Source organism: Euprymna scolopes, chromosome 40 (assembly GCF_053919585.1).
Source record: "Euprymna scolopes isolate OS-2025 chromosome 40, ASM5391958v1, whole genome shotgun sequence".
Lineage (NCBI taxonomy): Eukaryota > Metazoa > Mollusca > Cephalopoda > Sepiida > Sepiolidae > Euprymna > Euprymna scolopes.
The window spans coordinates 70,663,561-70,688,067 of record NC_136521.1 but is presented as its reverse complement, the minus strand read 5'-3'; the positions used below and the strand labels follow the sequence as shown (position 1 = coordinate 70,688,067).

Genomic DNA, 24,507 nt, shown 5'->3' with positions numbered 1-24,507 from the left:
TCTGTTTAGAGCACAATTGAATCATGACACTTGATTTTCAAATTTTAAACTTAAATTCAAGCCATTATATATAAAAAATAATTTTATAAAATCAACAGTAGGTTCTCTACAGTGCAACGTAGACTACAATGTATTGTGGACTAAGTCATTGCGGGAGGCATGTGAAGCTTCCTCTCGGTGCCACCGCGAGGAGTTCCCAACTAGAGCAGACAATCAATCGATTTCACAGATTTCGATGACAATAAAAAATATGGGAGTGTGAAATATTTGTTGATCATCATTCAATCCCGGGCAACGTCTGGTCTCCCTGCTAGTAGTAGGCATATATGTATATATATATTTTCTTTTTCATTCCCATTCCAGAATTGGAAATTTTCGGCAACTCCTGTCGATCTTTTCAACAAAATTTGAGTTTATCGAAATCAGTAGAAATGCCGTTATTTTCAAACATGCAATTATCATTATTTAATATTATTTTCGAAAGCATTTATTTCTACGTATAAACAAGGGAGCTAACTCTTGCTTCTTCAAACTGAAACAAACCTGTTGCAGTTTATCATTTCAAGGCAACAACCAAAACCGTCACTTCCTACTTCTGATTTTTTTAGGAGTGAGGTCATAAGTGCATTGGGAGCATCCTTGGGGTGGGGAGGGGGGGGGGCTTAAATCGTTATAAAAGAAATTTTAGCATAAGATATTTAAAAAAAAAACAATTTCATCAAACTTGCACTTGACCTTGTGTCTAACCTCTTGGAAAGGAATTAAATAGAATATTCTTTAAAAAAAATTAAAGAAAAAAGAAAGAAAAAAGGATTACTGTAAATATGCGTTAATCCTGCCCAAACATTTCTTTCACTCTTCACCCAATCTATGATGGGTTGCCTTTGTTAGAAGACGACACTTTGTAATCAAATTAATGTATTAAATGTTTTTTTTGTTTTTTTTATCACAAATCAAAATTATCCAATTTTAATTAAATTTTTAATATTCATATATAATATATTCTAAAAGGATGGGGGTTTTTTTGTTATTTTTTTTTTTTTTTTAATTTAATATCATAGTGCCGAGAGTACTAATTAGGGGGTCGGCTGTGTCGTCTTTGCTGTCAATAGATCTTTGAATTGTATCAATGAGTAGCGAATATATAATCGTCTCCCCCCTCTCTGTCTACCTACCTACCTATCTATTTTTTTCTTTTGCTTTGTATTTTTTATTTCTCTCTATTTCTCTCACAGTTTTAAAACGTCGAGAGAGAGGAAGAGAGATCTTACTGTTCTCTCTATTCAACTTTTTTTTTATACAGATTAACTGAGTTTGTTTTGTAAGGAAAAAAATAAACGATAAATGATATCCAATAGGAACTTTGCTTATTTTTCTCTTTCACTGATTTTATGTGATGTTTTTTTTTTTGTTTTTTTCATAAATCATCGTAATCATTGGATATTTAATTATTATTGTAGTTTTTTTTTTTTTCTATAACGGAAGGTTTAGAAAGTAAAGGAAAATAACTTCTACTTCCTTATTTATTTGCTTTGAGAATTTTTTTTTTTTTTTTTTAACAAAGATTAACCGAGTTTATCTTTGTTTTAAGAAAGAATAAATGATATCAAATACGAGCTTCATTTTTTTTTTCTTTAACTCTAACTTTGCTGATTTCTATAACATGTCATTTGTTTTTAAATTATATTTCATTGGACATTTTTAATTAATAATCTCATGTTCACTTAAAAATTGAAATATGTATAAAGTTCGTAAATCCATGTTGCGATGCATCTAGAAGGATCTCTGCAGTGTCTTTAAGAGAGTAGATTTGATGAGAGTGTTCACTGTTAGGTACAAAGCAATAATAGTAAATAGAAGGGATAGTTTTTATGTAATTTATTTCAACCACATTAAGCGACTTTCGCAGTAGACAAAGTATCCTTTTCCAAAATAAACAAGCCCTGTCGGTGGGGCATTAGAATACACCGACTGCCCCCCTACAGAGGGTAAAAATCCCTCAATGGGGGTCCTGGATATGACCTTAAACTATATCCAGTGGTGAGGCACTAGCTTGCAGGCTTTGGGGAGTGTGGAGCCACCCTTTAATTACCATTGCTCCCAGGTCCACTCTGACCCGGAGTGGTAGTACCTGTTAGGGTTCCAACTATGGGTTAAATAGAAACTGACTTGAAAACAACAAATATATTCTATTAAAAAATTTTTCTTTAAAATCTTTGGATTCGGCATTAAATAACCCGAAAAGGGTTGATATGCCGTAAAACAAAAACAACCAAACAACCAACCAAAATAAACAACAGCATAGAGTAGAGATATGGTCATGAAACGTAGACACCCAATAATGCAGTGATAGAAAAGCTAAAAGCAATGCAACACAAAGTGGAATGAATTATACTATGTGAAGGAAAAAGAAACACCTGGATCAGACCGCAAACTTGAGTAAATGACATCATCACTACTATATAAACAGCTAAAAATAGATTGTACGGTCACCTTTTGATATCTACAAACAATAGGTGGGCATGTAGAGCAACAGAATGGACCTTGACCGCAAAGGAACAGACTAAGAGGAAGATCAGCAAAACCCTGGTGGAGAAACAACCTCAACAGCCAACTAGGTCCTATGTGGTCACACCTAGCTAAGGACAAAACAAGGTAGAAAGAAACAAGGAACGGGGGATGGGAGGATTATTCTTTCAGAAGTGATGAAAACCCTAATGATCATGATGATAAAGCAACATGTAGTGATAAATATTCCTCACTACTAAAATGAACTGTTCATAAAGTACCATAAATAGTGTATTTGTTTTTCATGTTTTTTAAATATGTATCTATAATATAAAGCTGAACGTCTGTGTGTGTGTCTGGTCACGAATAGGCTCCTATATGGTTGACTATTATAGAAAACGGATCACATATAATAATAGAAGATGTATTGAGACACAGGAATGGGTATGTTTGATCTGGCATAATGATGATTCATTAAAATTGTGGGGTCTGCATACGTGCTTGGTCCACAAAGTATGGAAATAAAAAATTTAAAAATTAAAAAAAAAATGTTTACAAGTGCTTTTGATATAGATATACATAATAATACTTTGATAAGTATGTTTTAACTTAAATAGGGATGGTATAATAAAATTCTTTGTGCCTGGCTTCCACAGAATGGAAATAGGCACAAACTTTAATAAAGACTTTTCATATCTATCTGCGTAAGTATACTTTGATAATTATGTTGCAGTTTGAAGAAATATGGTATAATAAAATTATTGGGTGTTTGTTCACGCCTGACCTCTATAGAATGGAAATGTGTCACAAAGTTTAACAAGGTTTTTTAATATAGATCCACATAATATTGTGATAAGTGTTTCAGTGTGAACAGGTATGGTATAATAAATTATGGGGTTTATCTATTTTATTTTTACTTTCATCATATTTTGCTTTGGTTTTGATACCTCCAAATTTGAAGCTATCTCTTTACAACCCTTCCTTTTCATAACCTATCATACTTTCATAAATCAGAGTCCATTTTCTGTAGGCTGTTTTTGAACCCAGTCAACGATGGGTACTTTTGCTAATTTATATATACACATCTTTATTTATCTTTATTTATATTTTGTTTACAGAAAGTTTTAGATAAGTCATTGGTACTGTCGGTTTCAAACCTGATAATTAGGGATCATTTTAGATACCCATATCAAGCTCTCTTCAGCCAATACTCAGCTCTCAGTATATATATATATATATATATATATATATATATATATATATATATATATATATAGTGATGATCATATTTATTGGCACGGTAAAATAAAAGTTAAATTTTGTCTAATAAATTCTAAAAAAGGGATTAAATTAAAGAAAATAACAAAGTATATTATGTATTTTTAACTGGCCTTTCCGATGCAGCAATCGGATTTTAGAAAAAATAAATAACAAAGGAACAACAAACTTTGAAATTACAAAACATTAAAAACAAGCACAATTTTCCTTATTTCTTACCGGGCTGCACCATCTTGTAACTTTCTAATTTTGTATAAGAATTAAATTTAGTGAAATGTAATTAAATCTAATTTTATCCACTGCATTATAATTGCAATGGTTTATACCATCTATCCTAATTATGAAATGTGCCATGCGAAATAGTTGAAAGTTTTACCTTGGAACACTTATGTTCAACACAAGCATTTAATGGCAACGATTACTTGGCTTAGTGGTTCTCAACATTGATGATGAAGTTGCACAGCAAAGTCCAAAATCTGACCTAAAACACTATTTTTGTTTTCGAGTTAATATTCTTTAAAACAAATTCCCCCAACTTTTTCAGATAGGTTCCTTATTTTTTTAGATAGATTCCTAATGCTCCATTTGGCTAAGGATTTTTAGCCTGGGCCCCATAATCAACAAAGATTAGACCATTCTTGTAATGATCTGGTCCCTATTGATTTTGCAGTTCTAAGAGGTCCATTCTCCCAGGCTTTGCTTTCTCTTTTTAAGAAGCGGTTAGTTTATTGCTAATCGCTCGGAGAATGTCATCGGGGCTGCCCCAGCCACTTTTTTTCAAGTCAAAGTTCCCCTTCTCAGGGACGCTGACTTCTCAATCTCACTTAAGGATTTTGGTATTTAAGTTATTTCAGTGGGAGAAAACCGCCTCCTCTTCCCATATACACACGAGATTTTTTTTTTTTTTTCAAAATTAAAACAACAATATTAGACACAAAGTATGTCATTAAAAAATAATACTTAACTCAATAAAACATTTTATTTGGTCTTTTAAAAAAAACACAAATATGCAGGCATTTTTTAGTTTCAAAATGAAAACAGTATTAAATGCAAATAAGTTTTTGTTTTTTGTTGTGTTTTTTTTTGTTTTTTTTTTTTCAAAAATTGTAATTAATTTAAACAAAGCTATTTATTAATACGTATATATTTTTTTTATGTGTAGAGCGTAAGCAGTATCAGAATTTTTGTAGGAATTTTTGACACCCCTAACACGAAACTGCGAATACAATATAAAAATCTCGTAATTTCTCTGTTAAAAGTGGGTTATTTATTTTCTTTATGGATTATACTTCCAAAATAAACTATTACAGTTGTTTTAAAAGTAATAGAAATATTTTTTTTTTTTTTTAAACAGTAATGAATTTTCCGAACTCAATATTTTTCAATTAAAAATCTATCAAAATTTTTCTATTGATTCTATTTTTACGATATTTTCAGGGTCAATGTGAAATTTTATGTTCTTTTCAATAAATCGAATATAATATTTTAGACAAACGTTTTTTTTTTTTTTAAATTCACGACCCCCCCATCCCAATTTTTAAGTGTCTATTAAAAAGTAAATACTTAATTTAGTAACCCGAAAGTAAATAATTAATTTACTCACAAATTGAAGAGAAAAGGTCAATACATAATATATTCAAATTTAAAAAAAAAAAAGACATAGTGTTCTTTTAGAATTTTACCTGTAAAGTTTGAAGTTTAAAACCTTTTTTTTAAACCACGTTATTTGTTTTTTCTTTTTCTTTTTTTTTTAATGGAACCTTGGTCCTTGCTCCTTTAATTGAAAAAAAAATAGGGCTTGAATTACATTTTTCGAGGAGTTATAAGCTTGGAAAGACAGGGGGTCGAATAATTCACGCCTCCCATTTTGTAAATGTCTAATAATAATTAATTTAGAACCCGATAAGTACATAATTATTTACTGACAAATTGAAGAGAAAAGGTCAATACATAATATATTCAAATTTAAAACAAAAAAACATATTGTTCTTGTAGAATTTTACCTGTAAAGTCCGAAGTTTAAAACCTTTTTTAAAAAAAACGCGTTTTTTTTTTGTTTTTTTTTTTTAATGAAATCTTGGCCCTTGCTCCTTTAATTGAAAAAAAAAATTAGGGCTTGAATTGCATTTTTCGAGGAGTTATAAGCTTGGAAAGATGGGGTGGAATTATTCGCTATTTTCACGAAATTTCTGACACTGCCAGTAGAGCGTTTCTACTTTAAATGCATTAATAACTACACTGTCACTGCAAATATATTCCCCTTATACCACCATCCTATGGTATCGAATTACTGTGCCCAGGAAAGGACAGACCGATCACTTTGAGAAACACTGCTCTAATTCCTCTTTATATAGTGCTGCTTGTTCTGCTAATATATGGAGAGAAAGAGATTGTCTCCACCAGATGCAACTCTTTTGGACACAATGCACACACCACTTGTTGAGACTGTAATGTTAGCTTGAAACATTTAACTAGCCAAGGGTGATAACTCTCATTAACTAATTTTAAACCTTAAGAGATCGATTTGCTCATAATATTCTCCATTGTCCAACTGACAATCCATAATCTCATTAACTTTTATCCTCGAATAGCCTTTGGTCATGATAACTGTCGATTCCAATAACATATATATATATATATATATATATATATATATATATATATATATATATATATATATAAGGAAAAAATGCATGATGCAATGATTGCATCATAAAATGAAAAGTCGTGAAGACAGAATGTATGAAAGAATAGAAAAACAACTAAACACAGGAAGAATAAAAAGTTGACAGGTTTTGTTTGGATCAACATTTTCTCGAGATGTTCCAACCTCTGGTTTGTTTTTTGTTTTTATTCTTTCTGCGTTTAATTGTTTTTGTTTTTTTATTATTGTTGTTGCTCTTTCTTCTTTCTTTTCTTAGTGTGTGTGTGTGTGTGTGTGTGTGTGTGTGAATTGTTTCTGAGCTTATCTATCTTTTGTTATATAATAAAGGAAAGTTTATTTCCGTTTGTGTCCAGCTAAAATTCAAAACACAAACGGAAATTTTAGCTAAACTTTAGCATCTCATGAGGTTTTAGTAAACAATTTACTAGAATATTCATTTATTTGGAATTGTTTGGAATCAATTTTTTTTTTTTTTTTTTTTTTTTACTTGCCTCCCCACGAATAGACACAAGGTCGGTTTTTAATGGGGGGGGGGGCCAGCTCCCCCAAAAAGGACGCTCTGGTTAGTAACAAATATAAAAAATGTATCATTCATAAAGGATTTCTCCTTCACTAACCTAGACTAAAAAAAAAAAAAAAAAAAAAGCGAAGAACAGATACTCCACTTTGATCCTGGCCCGAAGGCCAAGAACACTTATTTCGATTTTGGAATCCAATTAGTAATCGTGAATTAAAAGAAAATGTTTTTTTCGTTCAAGGGATATAACTCTATAGACAATGTTAAAGTTATTTCCCTTACACTAATTGTACCTATTTACAATGCCTCCCCACGGGACAGAGTTACACTAATTGTAAAAGAAATAATAAAAAAAAAAATTTTAAATAAATAATAGTAGAAGTTTCTTATTCATTCCCGTACAGCGGCGAGTATCTCTGCTACATCTCGGTTAAGGTTAACTTTACCAAATTTTCATTACTAATGATTACTATAATGTCCAATTTCTACTGTACACTCTTTAACCCTTATCCTTGAGTGGCCTCTTGGCCTTGATAATGTGGTGATGCCTATGTAAAAAAAAAAAAAAAAAAGATATTAAAACACGTTCTATGCATATTGGTTGAAAACATCCGAACAACAAAGGGGAATAACTCTCACTGTTTTCTGAATTAATATTCAGATATTCGTGAATATAAATTGATTGTACATAATTTTATCAATTTGAGAACTATATATTCATATAAATATTAACAATTATTTTTATATCTACAAACACAAGTATTTCATGGTTTTACAAAAGGAAGTCATAATTACTGCTAATTGGGAGATTCAAACCCAATCATAAAGCCACCCTTAACTTCGTTGGCTAACATCTTACTTCAAGGTTATCAGCAATTAATACAAGAATTGAAGGAAATTAAGTACCTTGTCAGCGGACGTTCATAGTAAACAGTCAGAGAGTATTCAACGATCGGAATTCAGAATGTTGCATTTAAGCTCAAGTTGACTCCTTTTTTCTCAATTCTTTAAAGAGGGCTCCACTTTAATTTTTTTAGGTGGCTTTATATTTTTCAAATAACTATTAACACCCATATAAATATTTTATATATATATATATATATATATATATATATATATATATACACACACAATTAATTCTATTTGGAAGCTATTTTTGATCAGATTAAACAATTTGTTTCAAAAATATTTTCGAAAATTTATATGTGTAAAAAATATTTTCGAAATTTTAGATGTGTATAAAATATTTCAGGAATCCTATTATTTGCAAGATCTCGATTAATATACCCTAATCCTATTCTTCTCTCTAATAAAGTAGTTAAACCTAAAAATCCAACTTATATTCATAATTGAGATCCTTTAAAATCGTTTTATTAGTTTAGTCATTCTTCTTTGTACACTTCGCAATTTTAATATCGCATTTTGTGTTGGGAACTGTGATTGTAGAGTCAGAGAGTCCCTTATTACAAGAAAAAGATAGATAAAAGGTCGGTTTTTAATGTATGAAAAATCCAGATCCACAAAAAGGAGTACTCTTGACAGGGAACAAAATTTTCTTCAGTCTAGGACTCCTTTGTCAACCAAAGACAGAACTAAATTATTTATTTGCCATGAAGTAATAAGTTAAAATTTGACAATTAGGCACAAGACTCTCAGAATGATGAATTTAGTGTATGTGCGTGCGGGGGGGGGGTCTATTTGTTCTATTCTTAACTAGACACATTTTGACCCTTTCATCTTTTATTGTTCTTTTTTTTTCTTCTTCACTATTTATCGATAACTTTAACTTCATCATTCACCACAATACAACATTCACTTTCTGAACTAGCCTATTTAAAATATCACCAATGGTTTAAAATACAGTTTTATTTACAAAACATATTTACAATTTCATTGGAAAAGTGGGAAAATAAAACTACACCTAAATGAAAAAAAAAAAATACTAAAAAACTGATTGGTAAGACACCCAAACCCTTTTGAAGAGTAGACCACTCTTTTTTTTTTTTTTTTTTTTTTTTTTTTTTAAATCGAAAATAAGCAGGTCAATTTCTAAGTGGTAGTAGAATACCGATGCAATCCTCTACCTGTATAGGAGCTAAATATGTTGATTTGTATTATTGCATCATTCAGTGGCTGTTTAACTCTGGTGAATAAACTCATGTATGGAAACACAAGGAGACTTGTTAGTGGTTTTAAAAGTTTTATTAGGGAGAGAAATTTGTTTGCAAAGGGAGAGACCAAAATGAACTACTTATAAAAGAAAGACTAAAATTATTTCTTACTTAGCCTAAAAATAAATGCTCAACAGACGGATAGGTCTTGAAAATATTTCTCTTAGATTTCTACGTTGTCAATATTGGTCACTTCCTCGCCGTGAACTGCTTCGAAACTGTTCCCCTTGAACAGATGATCATTTCTTATGTAATCATCATCTTTTTCTAACATGTTTTGCCTAGGGATTTGACCTGTGAACTCTATCATCTCCATGTTCCTAACGATGTAGGCTTAAACAGAGCTGATAGGAAGATAACTAAATATGAAGATCTTAACATGAAAAGAAACTAGAATCTTAAGAAGATTTCCATCATTCCAATAATCATACGAGTTACTGAAACTCATGAAAAAAAATTTCAAAAATTATATGGCGATTATACCATTTGAACCAAGTACAAAAGAGAGGCAAACAATTTCTGCTTAAGGGATGGTTAGAATCCTAAGATCTCTTGGTTTCTTATGTGGTGGATGAATACCTGGGAGTATATTATGAATACAGAACAGGTACTAAACTACCCTCTCTACTGAATTCAATATTAAAAGATACTACAATGGCACATTAACAGAAGTAACAGTATAGTTTCGGCTTCAGACAGATAACCAAATCTCCATTGGTAATAGGTTTTTGATCAAATTTGAAGTATATTAGGCAGGGGAGGGGTAGTGTCACACTCGATCCACCTTTTTTTAATGAAACTTAATATTTGCAGTTTTTAAAATAATTTAGATAAAAATACAAATGATGCTGTAAATAAAAATTCAAATAAAATAAAATAAAAACAATTAATCTCACAAAGTTATCTTGTGAGATTGTAAAAGTTAGTATATAGCATCTAAGCTGACATATCTAACTTTGATTCTGACTATCCAATTCTCTTTTGTTATTGTTGGATTATGTTATTGGCAATACAATAATTTAACATGTAAAGTTATCTTGTGAGATTTTAAAAGTTGGACCTAAATAGCATTTAAGCTGATATATCAAACTTTGATTCTGGCTACCAGATTTTTCATTTGTTATTGTTGTGCCATGTTATTGGCACTATGACATTAAATAACGGTTATTAAAATAAATTGATTTTAAGAATAAAATGTTACTTTTGCTTTTTAATGAGTTAAAGACAGGTTATGTTGCAGCTGTGGAAATTGAAATGCAATTAGCAAGAAGGATGGCACTTTGTAAACAAAATAAATTTTACATTTGTTATTGAAATGAACCATGAATTAAATATTAGAGTATCTACGCCAAAAAATAAAACTATTTTAATATATATATATATATATATATATATATATATAGTGTGTGTGTGTATGTTGAGTACAAAGATTGATAATTGTAAATTATGAATCCGTTTCAAAAGGAAAAACAAAATCAAATTGCGTGTACGATCGTTTCGGAAATGATATTCATTTTATTAAAATTGACAACGATTTTGTTTTCAAATATAATCTCCTCATCAGCACAAAAGAGGGGGGAGTTTAATGCACCAAAATAAATTAGCACTGGTGTCTTAACCCCCCCCCCTCTTTTGTGCTGGTGAGATTATATTCAAAAACAAAGTCTTAATTATTGTCAATGATTGTTGTCAATTTTAATAAAATGAATATCATTTCTGAAACGATCGTACACTCAATTTGATCTTGTTTGTTTTTCCTTTTGAAATGGATTCATAATTTACAATTATTAATCTTTATACCCAATATTAATATAGCTCTAGGATAAATATACCTATTGAGCTTATTATATATCTACTATGGGCACTGTTCTTTTAAAGTATTAATACATTAAAATAAACTTTGCTATTTAGACTCCAGGTCTAATTCCCTCTATTATATATATATATATATATATATATATATATATATATATATATATATATATATATATATATATATATAAGGAATTCCATTTAAAATTTTTGTTTCTGTTGATTTATTGTAAAGAAGCACAGCCACAAATTTGTCAATCATTTGTTAGATTATACCAGGTTTGCAAAGTCGGATGACTCTCACTCCTAGAATTTCCGAATATTTTATTTTATTTAAGTCTTTCAATATTCATAATTAGAGTCGATTAAAAAAAAAAATCTGAATACACTCCTAGTATTCTACCAATTCTGACTCCAACTCTGCAACCTCGTTTTCTTTTCTTTCTTTTTTTTTTTTTTTTTTTTTTTGTGGGTGTATTATAAAGAAGCATGCGTACAAGTTTGTCAAAATAATCAAGCATCAGATTTAACAAGAGTTGCAGAGTCGGACGGTATAAAGTCTGACTTCAACTTTAGTTCTTAGGATCTTCCAAAATATATGACTCTTTATTTTAAAGTTTTCTAATAATCAGTAATAATTGGAGTTGGATTCAAAAAATCTGCTTACAAATCATAGCGTTCTTACAAGTTTACTTGCTTCTAAAATCTCAGAGTTGACAACACTGGATTTAAGTCTACAAAAATATCTTTGGTTTGAAATAGATTCCACTTTAATATTTCTTATTTATTTTATAAAAAAATTTTTACTATAGAAAATTAATTTTTATTTATCTTTTGTCATAGATTTTGTTTTTGTTTCTTTTTCAAATCGACCATCAAAACTGTCTTTATGAGCCTTTATTGATTCTACAACACTGGATTTAACTTAGCAAAAATATAGCATTCTTAGGTCTGCAATAGATTCAGCTTTAACTTTGATATCTCTTATTTATTTAAAAAAAAAACATTTTTTACTATAGAAAATTTATTTTTGTTTTATCTTTTGTCATAGATTTTGTTTTTGTTTCTTTTTTCAAACGAACCATCGAAACCGTCTTTAGTTTCATGATTTCTTTATTTGTGAGCTTTGAAACTGTCTGCATCTGTTTTAGAACTGATGTTTTCTTAGTCCTTTCAAATCGTTGTTACATAGTTCTCTTATTATATTGCTTGCTAGACAAAAACAAGACGTCATCTGGATCTTCAGGTACCCAAGGTATATTTTGGTTTCAAGATTCTGTTTGCTTCCAGCCTTGCTTCCATGCTCTTGTTATTTTGTTATGTACATTTGAAGCCATTTTTTTTTTGTTTTGTTTCTTTTCCAAGAAATAAATTTTCTTTCTAAATAACAAGCATGCGAAAATTGGCTGCAGTTAAATTCTTTAGCTGATTGTTAAAAATTACGAAACACTTTCAGCAAGCAGCCATTTTGTTTTTTCTTTATTATTTAAAAATGGTTAATAAAAGCCGGGGGTTCATTTCTTTTTTAGTAAATTGTCTCCAAAGATGATCTTTGTTCAACTTATATTTTTCAGAGGAATAATGTTAAAATTTAAATGAAATTGAACAACAAAACATCAAAATTTTCTTACAGAATTTATATTATTCATAATCGTGGCACAATGGATAAAAGTGCTGAAAATAATCAGTTCTAACTGACAATCTTCTGGCTGTCCTCAGTATGAGAAATACTAAGAATACTATTACGAATTACTTTAGACTTTACCTGGTCATGTCTGACTTAACGTGAGTAAACTACCCCATTAATTAGATAAAGGATTGAATACAAAATTCCATACAGATTCCCAGGTTCGACATAAAGCTTGCCGATTTCAACATGATACCCCTGAAGGTCAAAGGTTATTTTGTCCAAAACGTTGTGAGAATAACATTGAAGATGAGAACTAATGCAATAAAATTATATTTCAGAATTTGTTAGATGAGGATAATTTATATTATTTAGAACCAATAGCACAATGGATAAAAGTACTAAGTATAGTCAGTTCTAAGTGGCAATCCTCTGTACAATTAAGAGTTAAGGTTATAACCCTTATCCCTGAGTGGCTTCCGGGCCTTGATAAGTGGTGATCACTGTGTAAAAAAAAAAAAGCTGATAAAATAATAAGCTATCTGCTTGGATTAAATATAGAGTTTTGTTTAAAAATTTTGCACAGATTCCCTAAATTTGACAAGACATACCTGAAGAAGGAGGCTACATCAGTTGTGAAAATAATATCAAAGATGAAAAAAAAAACTAATAAAAATGAGACAGGTAAAATTATATAAATCTGATAAAATTCGTAAAATCTCCATAAATGTTTCTGTGGTGGAGACTTGTGGAAACAAAAGAAGGCGAATTGTTTGTATACTTGTTAGAAATGTTAAACTTGCGAGGTGAACGTCGATTGAGCTATGATGAAGTGACGTCATGTATGTATCGTTGGTCAAAATGAAGCTAACCCAAGCACAAGATTCTCGGTTTTTGCTTAAGATGGAAAAGGGATAAAAAAAAAAAATGTTTGGTTAAGTAGCAGTTTCATCTCTGGAACTAGTGCTGACTAGATATGTGTTTCAGAAGAAATTTGAAAAATACAAAAAGAGAGAGAAAGAGAGAAATGAAAAAGATACAGGAGAGAGAAAATGACAGATATAGAAGGAGAGGGGGAGAGAGAAAATGAGAAAAATAGAGAGGGAGAGAGAGAAAGAAAGTATGAGAAAGACACAGAAGAGAGAATGAGAATAATACAGAAGGAGAGGAAGAGAGAGAGAAAATGAGAAAAATACAGAAGGAGAGGGGGCGAGAGAAAGAGAGTATGAGAATAATACAGAAGTGGGAGAAAGAGAAAGAAGATGAGAAAACCTCTTGTCCGAAGTGCAAACGGTTTTTACAAAGTTAAAGCTTCCAAACAAAAACACATTCATTTTATTTGCACGATGATGTAAACTACCCCCAAAGCTGACCAAACATAACTCGAGAAAGGAGTTATTCATTTAAAGATGCAAACACAACTATCGAATAGATGGTGACCAACCTTTTGAATCCAAAGAATTCTGATAGAAATTAAAATAACTGCGTTTGTGTACACGCGGTGGAATCAGGTGCCTGATTTGTTCGAGCAATCTACTGCTTTTTTTTTTTTTTTTTACTTATCTAAACCAGAAGACACTTAAGGAGAAGAGTTAACATGGTGTATGGATCATCAGTCGAATGATAAAAAATGTTATGAGAGGATTGAAAATGATAAATTGGGACGTTTTATACCAAGTATTTGTTGACACATGTTTTTATAAACATTGTATGTAAGAGAATGTCGCCATTTCTAGCAGCTCCTGCAACGTCACTCAACCCCCAGCTGTCTCAACCCTGTCCTGTTGTTGGATCAGACTAGTTGGGATGAGAAAGTGAAGCTGGCTCTGCACAATTCATCATCGTTAGAATGAACGAATGGTCTTTGTCGCTGTGGATGAACTCTCTCTAGTATATGGGCAAAATATTAACACTAGACATGTAAAAAAAAAAGTCGTGAAAAAGAAGGAGAGCAATTATGTACAGGGGTAAACTCCAAAAATCAGCGGCTATGATCAGTCCGGTTCTGCTTTGAACTGTTCGAACATCTGTGAACTGATTACAACATTCGGCAGTTTGTTATATATTCAGCAAGTTGCATTAAAAAATGACGCCGTCTAACAATTCATCCAAAATCGTCTCGTCTAGCTTCTATGAGTTTCCAGGAAGCTCTCCCCGTGGATCCAGGATGTAAAGAAACATGGTTGCCACACATGATGTTATCATGAAATCACTATGCAACCCTAACCTATGCTTCACTAAGTACAGGTTAAGAACCTTTACTCATTGTTCTATTACTTGGGTTTTTTTTTTTTTTTTTTTTACTATTATTCTCATTTACAAAATGAAAAGAAAAAAAATCTGGTTTTGAGTCCCGATAGGCAGCTTGAGAAGCACTGCAACAATTTTCTGTAGACTCCTGCAGCTGTGCTGACCCCAACAATATTGGCTTGCCTTTCCATCGGGCTTTGTCTGCAATGCCGAGAAGGAAACCCTGGTAACTGGGCAAACCTAAGTCTCCTTATTACCTGCCCAAGCCTGCATCCTGAGAACCAAATCCAGCGTCAAACTGTATAGCCACAGCAGATGCTGCAGTGCACCAGACTAGATGCAAAATGCCATCGTCTTATTAAACTGTTTATATGCATATAAAATTAACATACAAAACATGTTAAAAGTAAGTAAAGAACACCAAGAGTTCAAATAAATAACTCTTATTCATTTAGTAAGTTGTTCCCCCTGATTGATCTTTTAAGGTGCTTATTTAAGAATGTATAAATAGTTTTTCGAAAATATTTTCAAATTTTCACCAGCTATAGCTCCAATGCCTTGTGGGTGCCTTGGGAAAGGCAAAAGCTAAAGTGAACCCGGACAAAAAAAAAAAAGAATCAGATTTAGAGAATCCTGATAAGCAAATGGTAAAGCACGGCAACACCTTTCCAGCAAAATGCCATCGTCTTATTAGACAATCAAAAGTTGCCGTCAAAAATTCTCATTTTGAGTGTTATGGTCGGTGTAACTTCCAACCATCTTTAGGTATATTGGCCAAACTCAGGAACCTGTACAGAATTTCGAACAGAACTCTTCATTTAATCCACGGGGGTAGCATGCATCGGTTATGACTGAGTAGAAGTTTTAAGTAATTCGTAATTGTATTTTTTAGTGTCACCTCACACTGAGAATTGAACCTTCAACCTCCAAACGAGTGTAGCTTTACAATTGAATTATACCAAGTACCTCGTCTACTGCGCCACCTCTAGTCATTGTTCCTGAGATTTTGTGTCAATCTCATGGATCATTCACATTGCCACCATCTAAACCAATGGTTCCCAACCTTTTTTTACATCGTGGCAGACTATTGAATTTATTTAAATTTTCGCGGCACACCTATCATAAAAAAATTAGTATTTTCTACTCATAAAGCCTTTTTGCAATAATTGTAAAAAAAAAAAAAGCAAAACAAAGAAGATTTTTTATTCACATAAATCAACATATTCTATTATTTAATTTAATTTATTGCAGACTAATATCCTCATCTTTCAGTTGTTGTTTCACAATGTTTCAGCCAACTATTCCTCTGGCCTTCGTCAGGTGGTTAACCACAACAAGATAGGAACGCCGAATTTCCTAACTGCATTCTCAACAATTACTGTCTTCTCACCACGTTTTGGCCAAGTAAACCTCTGGCCGGCTTTGGGTAGGATTGAAACCACTATCTTCAGATAATGTTCACCTGGAACCGTAGAGATTCAACGCCTCTATCCACTGCATCATGAGCCCCGAAGATTCAGTAAGGAGATCCGGCATTCCTATCTCGTTGTGATTAATCACCTAATGAAGGCCGTAGGAATAGTTGGCCGAAACGTCATAAAACAACAATTAAAAGATAAGAATAATAGTCCGCAAATAAATAAATGGATAAATAATACAAATTACTCATCTCAATAAGAATTTCAATTAATTAAATAATATCAACATATTCTGTATTCAATATCTATTATAAGATAATAATGGTGAATGTCAGTAGGACAGTTGTGCCTGGTGTTTTTTAACTACTGCTGCAATATGTGGACGAATGTGAGAGAGAGATGGACTTTTAACTCTTTTTCAATATTTTTAAGTCTTTCACATTTTTATTTTTAATGGTAAAGAAAAATTACCAATTCAAATAGGTACAAAGTTGAGAATTGCAGTAAGATTCTGGTGTTTTTTTTTTTTTACTTAGAGTTCTAAACAGTGAATTTTGTTAAAATTTTAATGGTGTTCCTCTGTTGAATATTAATTGGAAGAAGAATTTTGGTGACAATTTTACTCATATGAAATTCTGATCTTTTATTTGCTATTTTTAAATGCTATACTCGTCAAAATCTTTATTTTATTTTTGGATGTTTTAAACATAAAAAAAAAAAAACACTTAAAAAAAATGCTTTATATTTTATTATCAAACATGTTTGCATGATAGACATTATTTTTACATATCTTTTAAGCAATTTTACAAAATTTTAAAGTTTTTACTTTGAAAATATATTTTAAAAAATGCTTCTTCTTTTTTTTTTCACACTTTTAATATTTCAAATTTTCTATTTTCTGGCTTTTCTTCCTTTTTTTATATTTAAATATTTAAAATATTTACTAATTTCACTTTTTTTCCTTTATTCATTCATCCCTCTTTTATTTGTAATTTTAATTTTGCTTCTTTATAATTTAATTTTCCTTTCATTTTTTTCCTTTCGAATTTTCTTTTATTCCTTTTCATGGTGTCTTCATTCTTCTTTAGCATTTTTTATACTTTAAATTTCTTTTCATTTATATATTAGTTAATTTTATTATCTTTAATTTTTTAAGTATTTACATTTCAAACTTTAGATTTAATTTATTTTCGTTATTTGTTCGATTTTTTTTCTTCACTAAATATTTTATTCATTAGAATTCTTTTTCTTGCTTTATATATTATATAAATTATTATCTTTAGTTTTAATTTCTTGCTTGGTTATATTATTCAGCTTTGTTATCTTTATTTTTAATTTTCAACGTATTTACATCGTATCTTTTTCATTCTTTGCCTTTTTTCTTTTTTCATTTTATTTTTTCTCTTTACATTTTTTTTTTCATTCTTTTTCTTTTTTCTTTCGTTTTTTCGTCTTTTTATTGTCTTTTCTTTTCCATTCTTCACCTTATTTTCTTTTTCCATTCTTTGCCTTATTTTCTTTTTCCATTCTTCGCCTTATTTTCTTTTTCCATTCTTCGCCTTATTTTCTTTTTCCATTCTTTGCCTTATTTACTTTCATTCTTTGTCTTTTTTTCTTTCATTCTTTGTGTTTTTTATTTTTTGTCTTTTTTCTCTTTTCATTCTTTGCTTTTTTTCTCTTTTCATTCTTTGCTTTTTTTCTCTTTTCATTCTTTGCTTTTTTTTCTTTTTTCATTCTTTGCCTTTTTTCTTTTTTCATTCTTTGCCTTTTTTCTTTTTTCATTCTTTGCCTTTTTTTCTTTTTTCATTCTTTGCCTTTTTTTCTTTTTTCATTCTTTGCCTTTTTTCTTTTTTCATTCTTTGCCTTTTTTCTTTTTTCATTCTTTGCCTTTTTTCTCTTTTCATTCTTTGCCTTTTTTCTTTTTTCATTCTTTGCCTTTTTCATTTTCTTTTCTCTTTTTCATTCTCTTTTTTTCTTTTTTATTCTTTTTCTTGTCTCTTTTTTCTTTTTCTTTTCTCTTTTCATTTTTTCTTTTTCATTCTTTTTTCATTCCTTTTCTTTTACATTCTTTTTCATTCTTTTTTTCTTTTTTAATTCATTTACCTCTTTTTTCATTCTTTGTTTTTATTCCTTCTTTCATTCTTTGTTTTTATTCCTTCTTTCATTCTTTGTTTTTATTCCTTTTTTCATTCTTTGTCTTTTTTCTCTTTTTGTCTTTTTTCATTATTTCTTTTTATTTCTCATTTTTTCATTCTTTTTCTTTCATATATTTTCATCTGTTTATTTTATCACCTCATATTTCTTTTGTTTTTCTTTCATTTATTGCTTAAAATATTAAAATCTCAAACTTTCCATTTTACTTCATTTTTGTTTTTTCTTTCTTCATTTTTTTCTTTTATACTTTTCATCCTTTTTTCATTTTCCCCCTTTCTTTCTCCATTTTTTTCTTTCATACTTTTCATCCTTTTTTCATTTTCCCCCTTTCTTTCTCCATTTTTTTCTTTCATACTTTTCATCCTTTTTTCATTTTCCCCCTTTCTTTATTTTTTCTTTCATACTTTTCATCTTTTTTTTCATTTTCCCCCTTTCCTTTTCTCTTCTTTTCTTTCATACTTTTCATCCTTTTTTCATTTTCCCCCTTTCTTTCTCCATTTTTTTCTTTCATACTTTTCATCCTTTTTTCATTTTCCCCCTTTCTTTATTTTTTCTTTCATACTTTTCATCTTTTTTTTTCATTTTCCCCCTTTCCTTTTCTCTTTTTTTCTTTCATACTTTTCATCCTTTTTTCATTTTCCCCCTTTCTTTATTTTTTCTTTCATACTTTTCATCTTTTTTTTCATTTTCCCCCTTTCCTTTTCTCTTTTTTTCTTTCATACTTTTCATCCTTTTTTCATTTTCCCCCTTTCTTTCTCCATTTTTTTCTTTCATACTTTTCATCCTTTTTTCATTTTCCCCCTTTCTTTATTTTTTCTTTCATACTTTTCATCTTTTTTTTCATTTTCCCCCTTTCCTTTTCTCTTTTTTTCTTTCATACTTTTCATCCTTTTTTCATTTTCCCCCTTTCTTTCTCCATTTTTTTCTTTCATACTTTTCATCCTTTTTTTCATTTTTTTTCTTTCATACTTTTCATCCTTTTTTCATTTTCCCCCCTTTCCTTTTCTCTTTTTTTCTTTCATACTTTTCATCTTTTTTTTTCATTTTTTTCTTTCATACTTTTCATCCTTTTTTTCATTTTTTTTTCTTTCATACTTTTCATCCTTTTTTTCATTTTCCCCCCTTTCCTTTTCTCTTTTTTCTTTCATACTTTTCATCCTTTTTTCATTTTCCCCCTTTCTTTCTCCATTTTTTCTTTCATACTTTTCATCCTTTTTTTCATTTTCCCCCTTTCTTTATTTTTTCTTTCATACTTTTCATCTTTTTTTTCATTTTTTTCTTTCATACTTTTCATCCTTTTTTTCATTTTTTTTCTTTCATACTTTTCATCCTTTTTTCATTTTCCCCCCTTTCCTTTTCTCTTTTTTTCTTTCATACTTTTCAACTTTTTTTTTCATTTTTTTCTTTCATACTTTTCATCCTTTTTTGCATTTTTTTTTCTTTCATACTTTTCATCCTTTTTTCATTTTCCCCCTTTCTTTCTCCATTTTTTCTTTCATACTTTTCATCCTTTTTTTCATTTTCCCCCTTTCTTTATTTTTTCTTTCATACTTTTCCTGGTGCTACCAGATCAGGCTGTCTACTGACTTCCTGAGATGAAACGCACCTACATAGATGTCTTTGTTTTTTTATTCCCTTTTGCAAAACTTAGTCATGTTCTGCGAAAACAAAAACAAAAACAACATTCTCCTCCCCTTCCCCTCCCTCGTTTTCTTTTTCCTTCACCTCCTCACCCCTTTTTTTTTTTTTTTTTTTTTTTTTTTTTTTTTTTTTTTTTGCCTAGTTGGTAGGGCGATAGAACATACCAACTGCCCCCCTGCAGAGGGTAAAAATCCTTCAATGGGACCACCAGTTGACCGTTGGTGGCAACCCGTAATGCATTAAGAACGGGATCCTGGTGGTTGAGTGGAACATGCCTAGGAAATAATAACATGATACTACAACACACCACTTTGGCCCTTACTAGGCTAGACGGGAGGTTGGATAGGCCCGATCCAATCAATCGGTTGGTCATGACAAGCACTAATTCAGACAATCCAAACAAAAACACACTAACACTCAACATAAACAATAAACTGAGTTAATAAGCGATGGCTGAAGGGTCAATCAAGCTGGGAAAAAGGTAACCATCAGGAATAATAAAAATACAGGGAAATCCCATACTTGGGTGGGCATAACCATATATTGTGAATGCTTGGAAACCTCCCCATGTTTGAGTATACCAGCTATGTAGCCCTGGAGAACCGAGGCGAATGGGATTTACCCCCTCATAGTTCTTCCCCATAAGGGGCTCCGAGGAGGGTGGGGAGCATGGCTGATGAATTTTTCAAAAATTATTATGAATGCCAAAAAATCCAAGAGACCACACACAGAAATAGACTCTGACAGCGACAATGAAGATACAAACTTTCCAAGATTCATCGTGCTAGAAGCAACGTCTAATATACCGTTAACTAAAATGTCACCCTTCATTATCCAAAAGGTAATATCAAGCAAAATAACACCTAAAAATGTCAAAAAATTAAGGAATGGTACCATATTGGTAGAAGTACAAAATAAAAAACAGGCCAAAACTCTACTTCAACTACAAAAATTGCATGAAACAAACATCAAAGCTTATCCACACCAAACACTAAACTACTCCAAAGGAGTCATAAAAAACCAGGAAATCTCCGTCTGCACAACAGAAGAAATCAAAACAGAACTAAAAAACCAAGGGGTCACAGATGTAAAAAGAATCACATTTAAAAAAAAAGGAGAGGTAATATATACAAACACTTATATATTAACATTCAATTATCCTCAAATACCAGAGACCATCAATATAGGTTATGAAAGAACGAAAATAGAACAATACATTCCAAAACCTTTACAATGCTACAACTGCCAAAAGTTTGGACATAATAAAGACCAATGTCTAAGATTCTTCACATGTGGAAACTGCAGTGAAAAAAACCCAGACCACGATGAAGAAGACTGTCCAAATAAAACCAAATGCACAAACTGTCAAGAAGAGCACCACTCTCACTCAAAACAGTGCAAAATATATAAGCAAGAGAAGGAAATAATAACAATCAAATATCAAAAAAATATAACCTTCCAAGAAGCCCGCAAAGAAGTCACAAATCGCACCAAAAACTCATATGCCACAATAACCCAACAAGCAAACAAAATGTACAACTACAATGAACTAAACCTTGCTCCAGAAATTGCAAACCTAGCAAAAGAACTAAAGAACATACTTGAAGAATTAAAATCTTTTTTATCAGAACTGAAAATAAATTCTAACAGCCAAATAAAAGTCAGAAACGAACAACCCAGTATAAAAGAAAACGAAACAAAGGAAATCAGAAAAACTTCCATCAATATTGAGGAATCAATCTCTAAAGAAATGAAACCTCCTCAATTATCAAAACGTGAAAGATCCAAGTCACTAACAAGGACAAAAACAGATGTTAAAAATAAACACACAACAACAGAAAAAATGGAAATAGAACAGAACAACAAAAAAACTACCCCCCAAAAACAAAATGACAAACAAAAAACAGAATTAGTATTAATTGAAAATGAAAATAAATTTGAACTAGTTGAAACTGGTAGCCAAAAAAGACAGTCAAGACAAAGTAAATCTAAAAGTCCCAGACCAAAACCCAAAAAAAGCCTCTCACCAGAAACAAGAAACAGACCATCCACTTCCAAAAGAAACACCCAAACTAACATCGAAACTATGGACGTAGACATAAACACCAACAGTCCAAAACCAAAAGAAAATATAAACCATGACTAACAAAATCCTACAGTGGAACATAAGAGGATTAAAAATTAATATCGAAGAAATGCAAATACTTATCAAATCCTTATGTCCTGCAATAATTTGCCTACAGGAAACACACTTAAAAGAAAATGACAAAATTAACATAAAACACTACTCAATATACAACCACATAAACAAATTATCATGCAAAGCCACCGGTGGATCATCAATACTGATAAACGAAAACATTCCACACAGCAAAGTGAACTTAAAAACAAATATGCAAGCTGTTGCAATAACTGCAACACTACACAAAACAGTAACCCTATGCTCACTCTATATACCACCAAATGAAACAATAAACGAAACAGAATTAAACAATATAATCAAACAACTACCTAAACCTTTTCTACTGTTGGGAGACTTCAATAGTCACAATATATGGTGGGGCAGTAAAAAAAACAACAAAAGAGGCCAAACCATAGAAAAAATAATTAACCAAAATGATCTATGCCTACTCAACAACAAAGAGAATACATATATGCACCCACCAACGGGAACCCTATCAGCAATCGATATAACACTATGTGACCCAACTATATACATGGATTATAGCTGGAGAACACATAAGGATACATGCGGAAGTGACCACTTCCCAATCATAATAGAAAACGAGAATCCCAAGCCAGAAGACAAAACACCCCGCTGGAATTTACAAAAGGCAAATTGGGAAAATTTCCAAAATACATGTCAATACAGATTAATACCTGAAGCGAATCCTGACTTAGAACACATCACATATTTCAGCAACACCCTACTCACAATAGCCGAGGAGAACATACCAAAAAGTTCCACTACTACAAAATATAACAAACCCTGGTACAATAAAGAATGCAAAGAAGCTATAAGAGCCAGACGTGCAAACCTAAGGAAATTCAAAAACAGTCCAACGAAAGAAAATTTGGACACCTATAAAAACAGCAAAGCCAAAGCACGGAAAACTATCAAAGAATCAAAACGGAACTCGTGGAAAGACTATGTAACAAAAATTAATCAAAACACAAAACACAAAAAAGTATGGGAGATGGTCAGAAAAATAGCAGGAAAAAATACAAAGAACCCTATTAAACACCTTATATGCGACAACACAAAGATTACCGACAAACAAAATATCGCAAATAAATTAGCAGAACAATTCTCAATGAACTCATCATCAAAAAACCAAAATAAAAAATTCCAAGCTATAAAGAAAAATGAAGAAAAAATAAAAATAAACTTCAAATCAAAAAATGAAGAAAACTACAATCAATTATTCAACAGTGCAGAACTAGAGGAGGCAATAAACAAATCTCCCGATACAGCAGTCGGCCCCGACGAGATCCATTATCAATTCCTCAAAAAACTACCAAAACCATCACTGGACTACTTATTACAAATTTACAATGAGATATGGATAACTAACAACATTCCAAAAAACTGGAAGCAGGCAACAGTAATCCCAATACCCAAACCAAAAAAAGACCATACAAACCCAACAAACTACCGACCCATTGCACTAACTAGTTGTTTGTGCAAAACTTTTGAGAGAATGATTAACGAAAGGTTAAATTGGTACTTGGAAAGCAAAAATCTAATTACAGAAAGCCAGTCGGGTTTCAGGAAAAATAGAAGCCCCACCGATCACTTAATAAAACTGGAAACACGCATAAGAGAAGCATTTGCAAAAAAAGAACATCTAATAGCAATTTTTTTTGACATGCAAAAGGCGTATGACACCGCTTGGAAATACGGAATCCAAAAAGACCTGTATGAACTAGGACTTAGGGGTAGAATGCCAGAAATTATCAGAAATTTCTTAACAAATAGAAACTTCCAAGTACGGATGGACAACACTTATTCAGTCCAAAAAGATCAAGAAATGGGGGTCCCCCAAGGCAGTATCCTGTCTGTCACCCTCTTCAACATTAAAATAAACAATATCATAAAAAACATAGACCCAGGAATTGAAAACGCCCTATACGTGGACGACCTACTTATATACTACCAATCTAAATATATACAAACAGCCGAACGCAAACTACAACTCTGTCTGAATAAAATAAACAAATGGGCCATAGAAAATGGATTTACATTCTCAGAGGAAAAAACTAAATGCATCCACTTTTGCAAATTACGAAAATTCCACCACGACCCCAACCTGAAACTGGATAACAAGAACATCCCACTCACCGACCAACATAAATATTTAGGTATTATATTCGATAAAAAATTGAACTTTATACCGCATATAAAATATTTAAAAGCAAAATGCCAAAAGACAATGCAATTGATCAAAGTCCTAGCACACACCGAT

General features: G+C 31.1%; 1 protein-coding gene across 32 annotated transcripts in view; it reads left to right on the top strand.

Annotated features, from left to right (window-relative positions):
- LOC145265633 (calcium/calmodulin-dependent protein kinase type II delta chain-like) overlaps nucleotides 1-24,507 on the top strand; it is a 705,488-nt gene that overhangs the window by 510,512 nt on the left and 170,469 nt on the right. For 9 of the 32 annotated variants that reach the window (XM_080121703.1, XM_080121694.1, XM_080121685.1 and 6 more), the window contains exon 13: nucleotides 12,168-12,206. The exons of 20 other annotated variants lie outside the window; for them this stretch is intronic. In XM_080121703.1, coding sequence (XP_079977829.1) covers nucleotides 12,168-12,206 — 39 coding nt within the window. The remainder of the gene's footprint in view (nucleotides 1-12,167; nucleotides 12,207-24,507) is intronic. 3 more of the 32 variants (XM_080121696.1, XM_080121686.1, XM_080121677.1) reach the window with 1 other exon arrangement.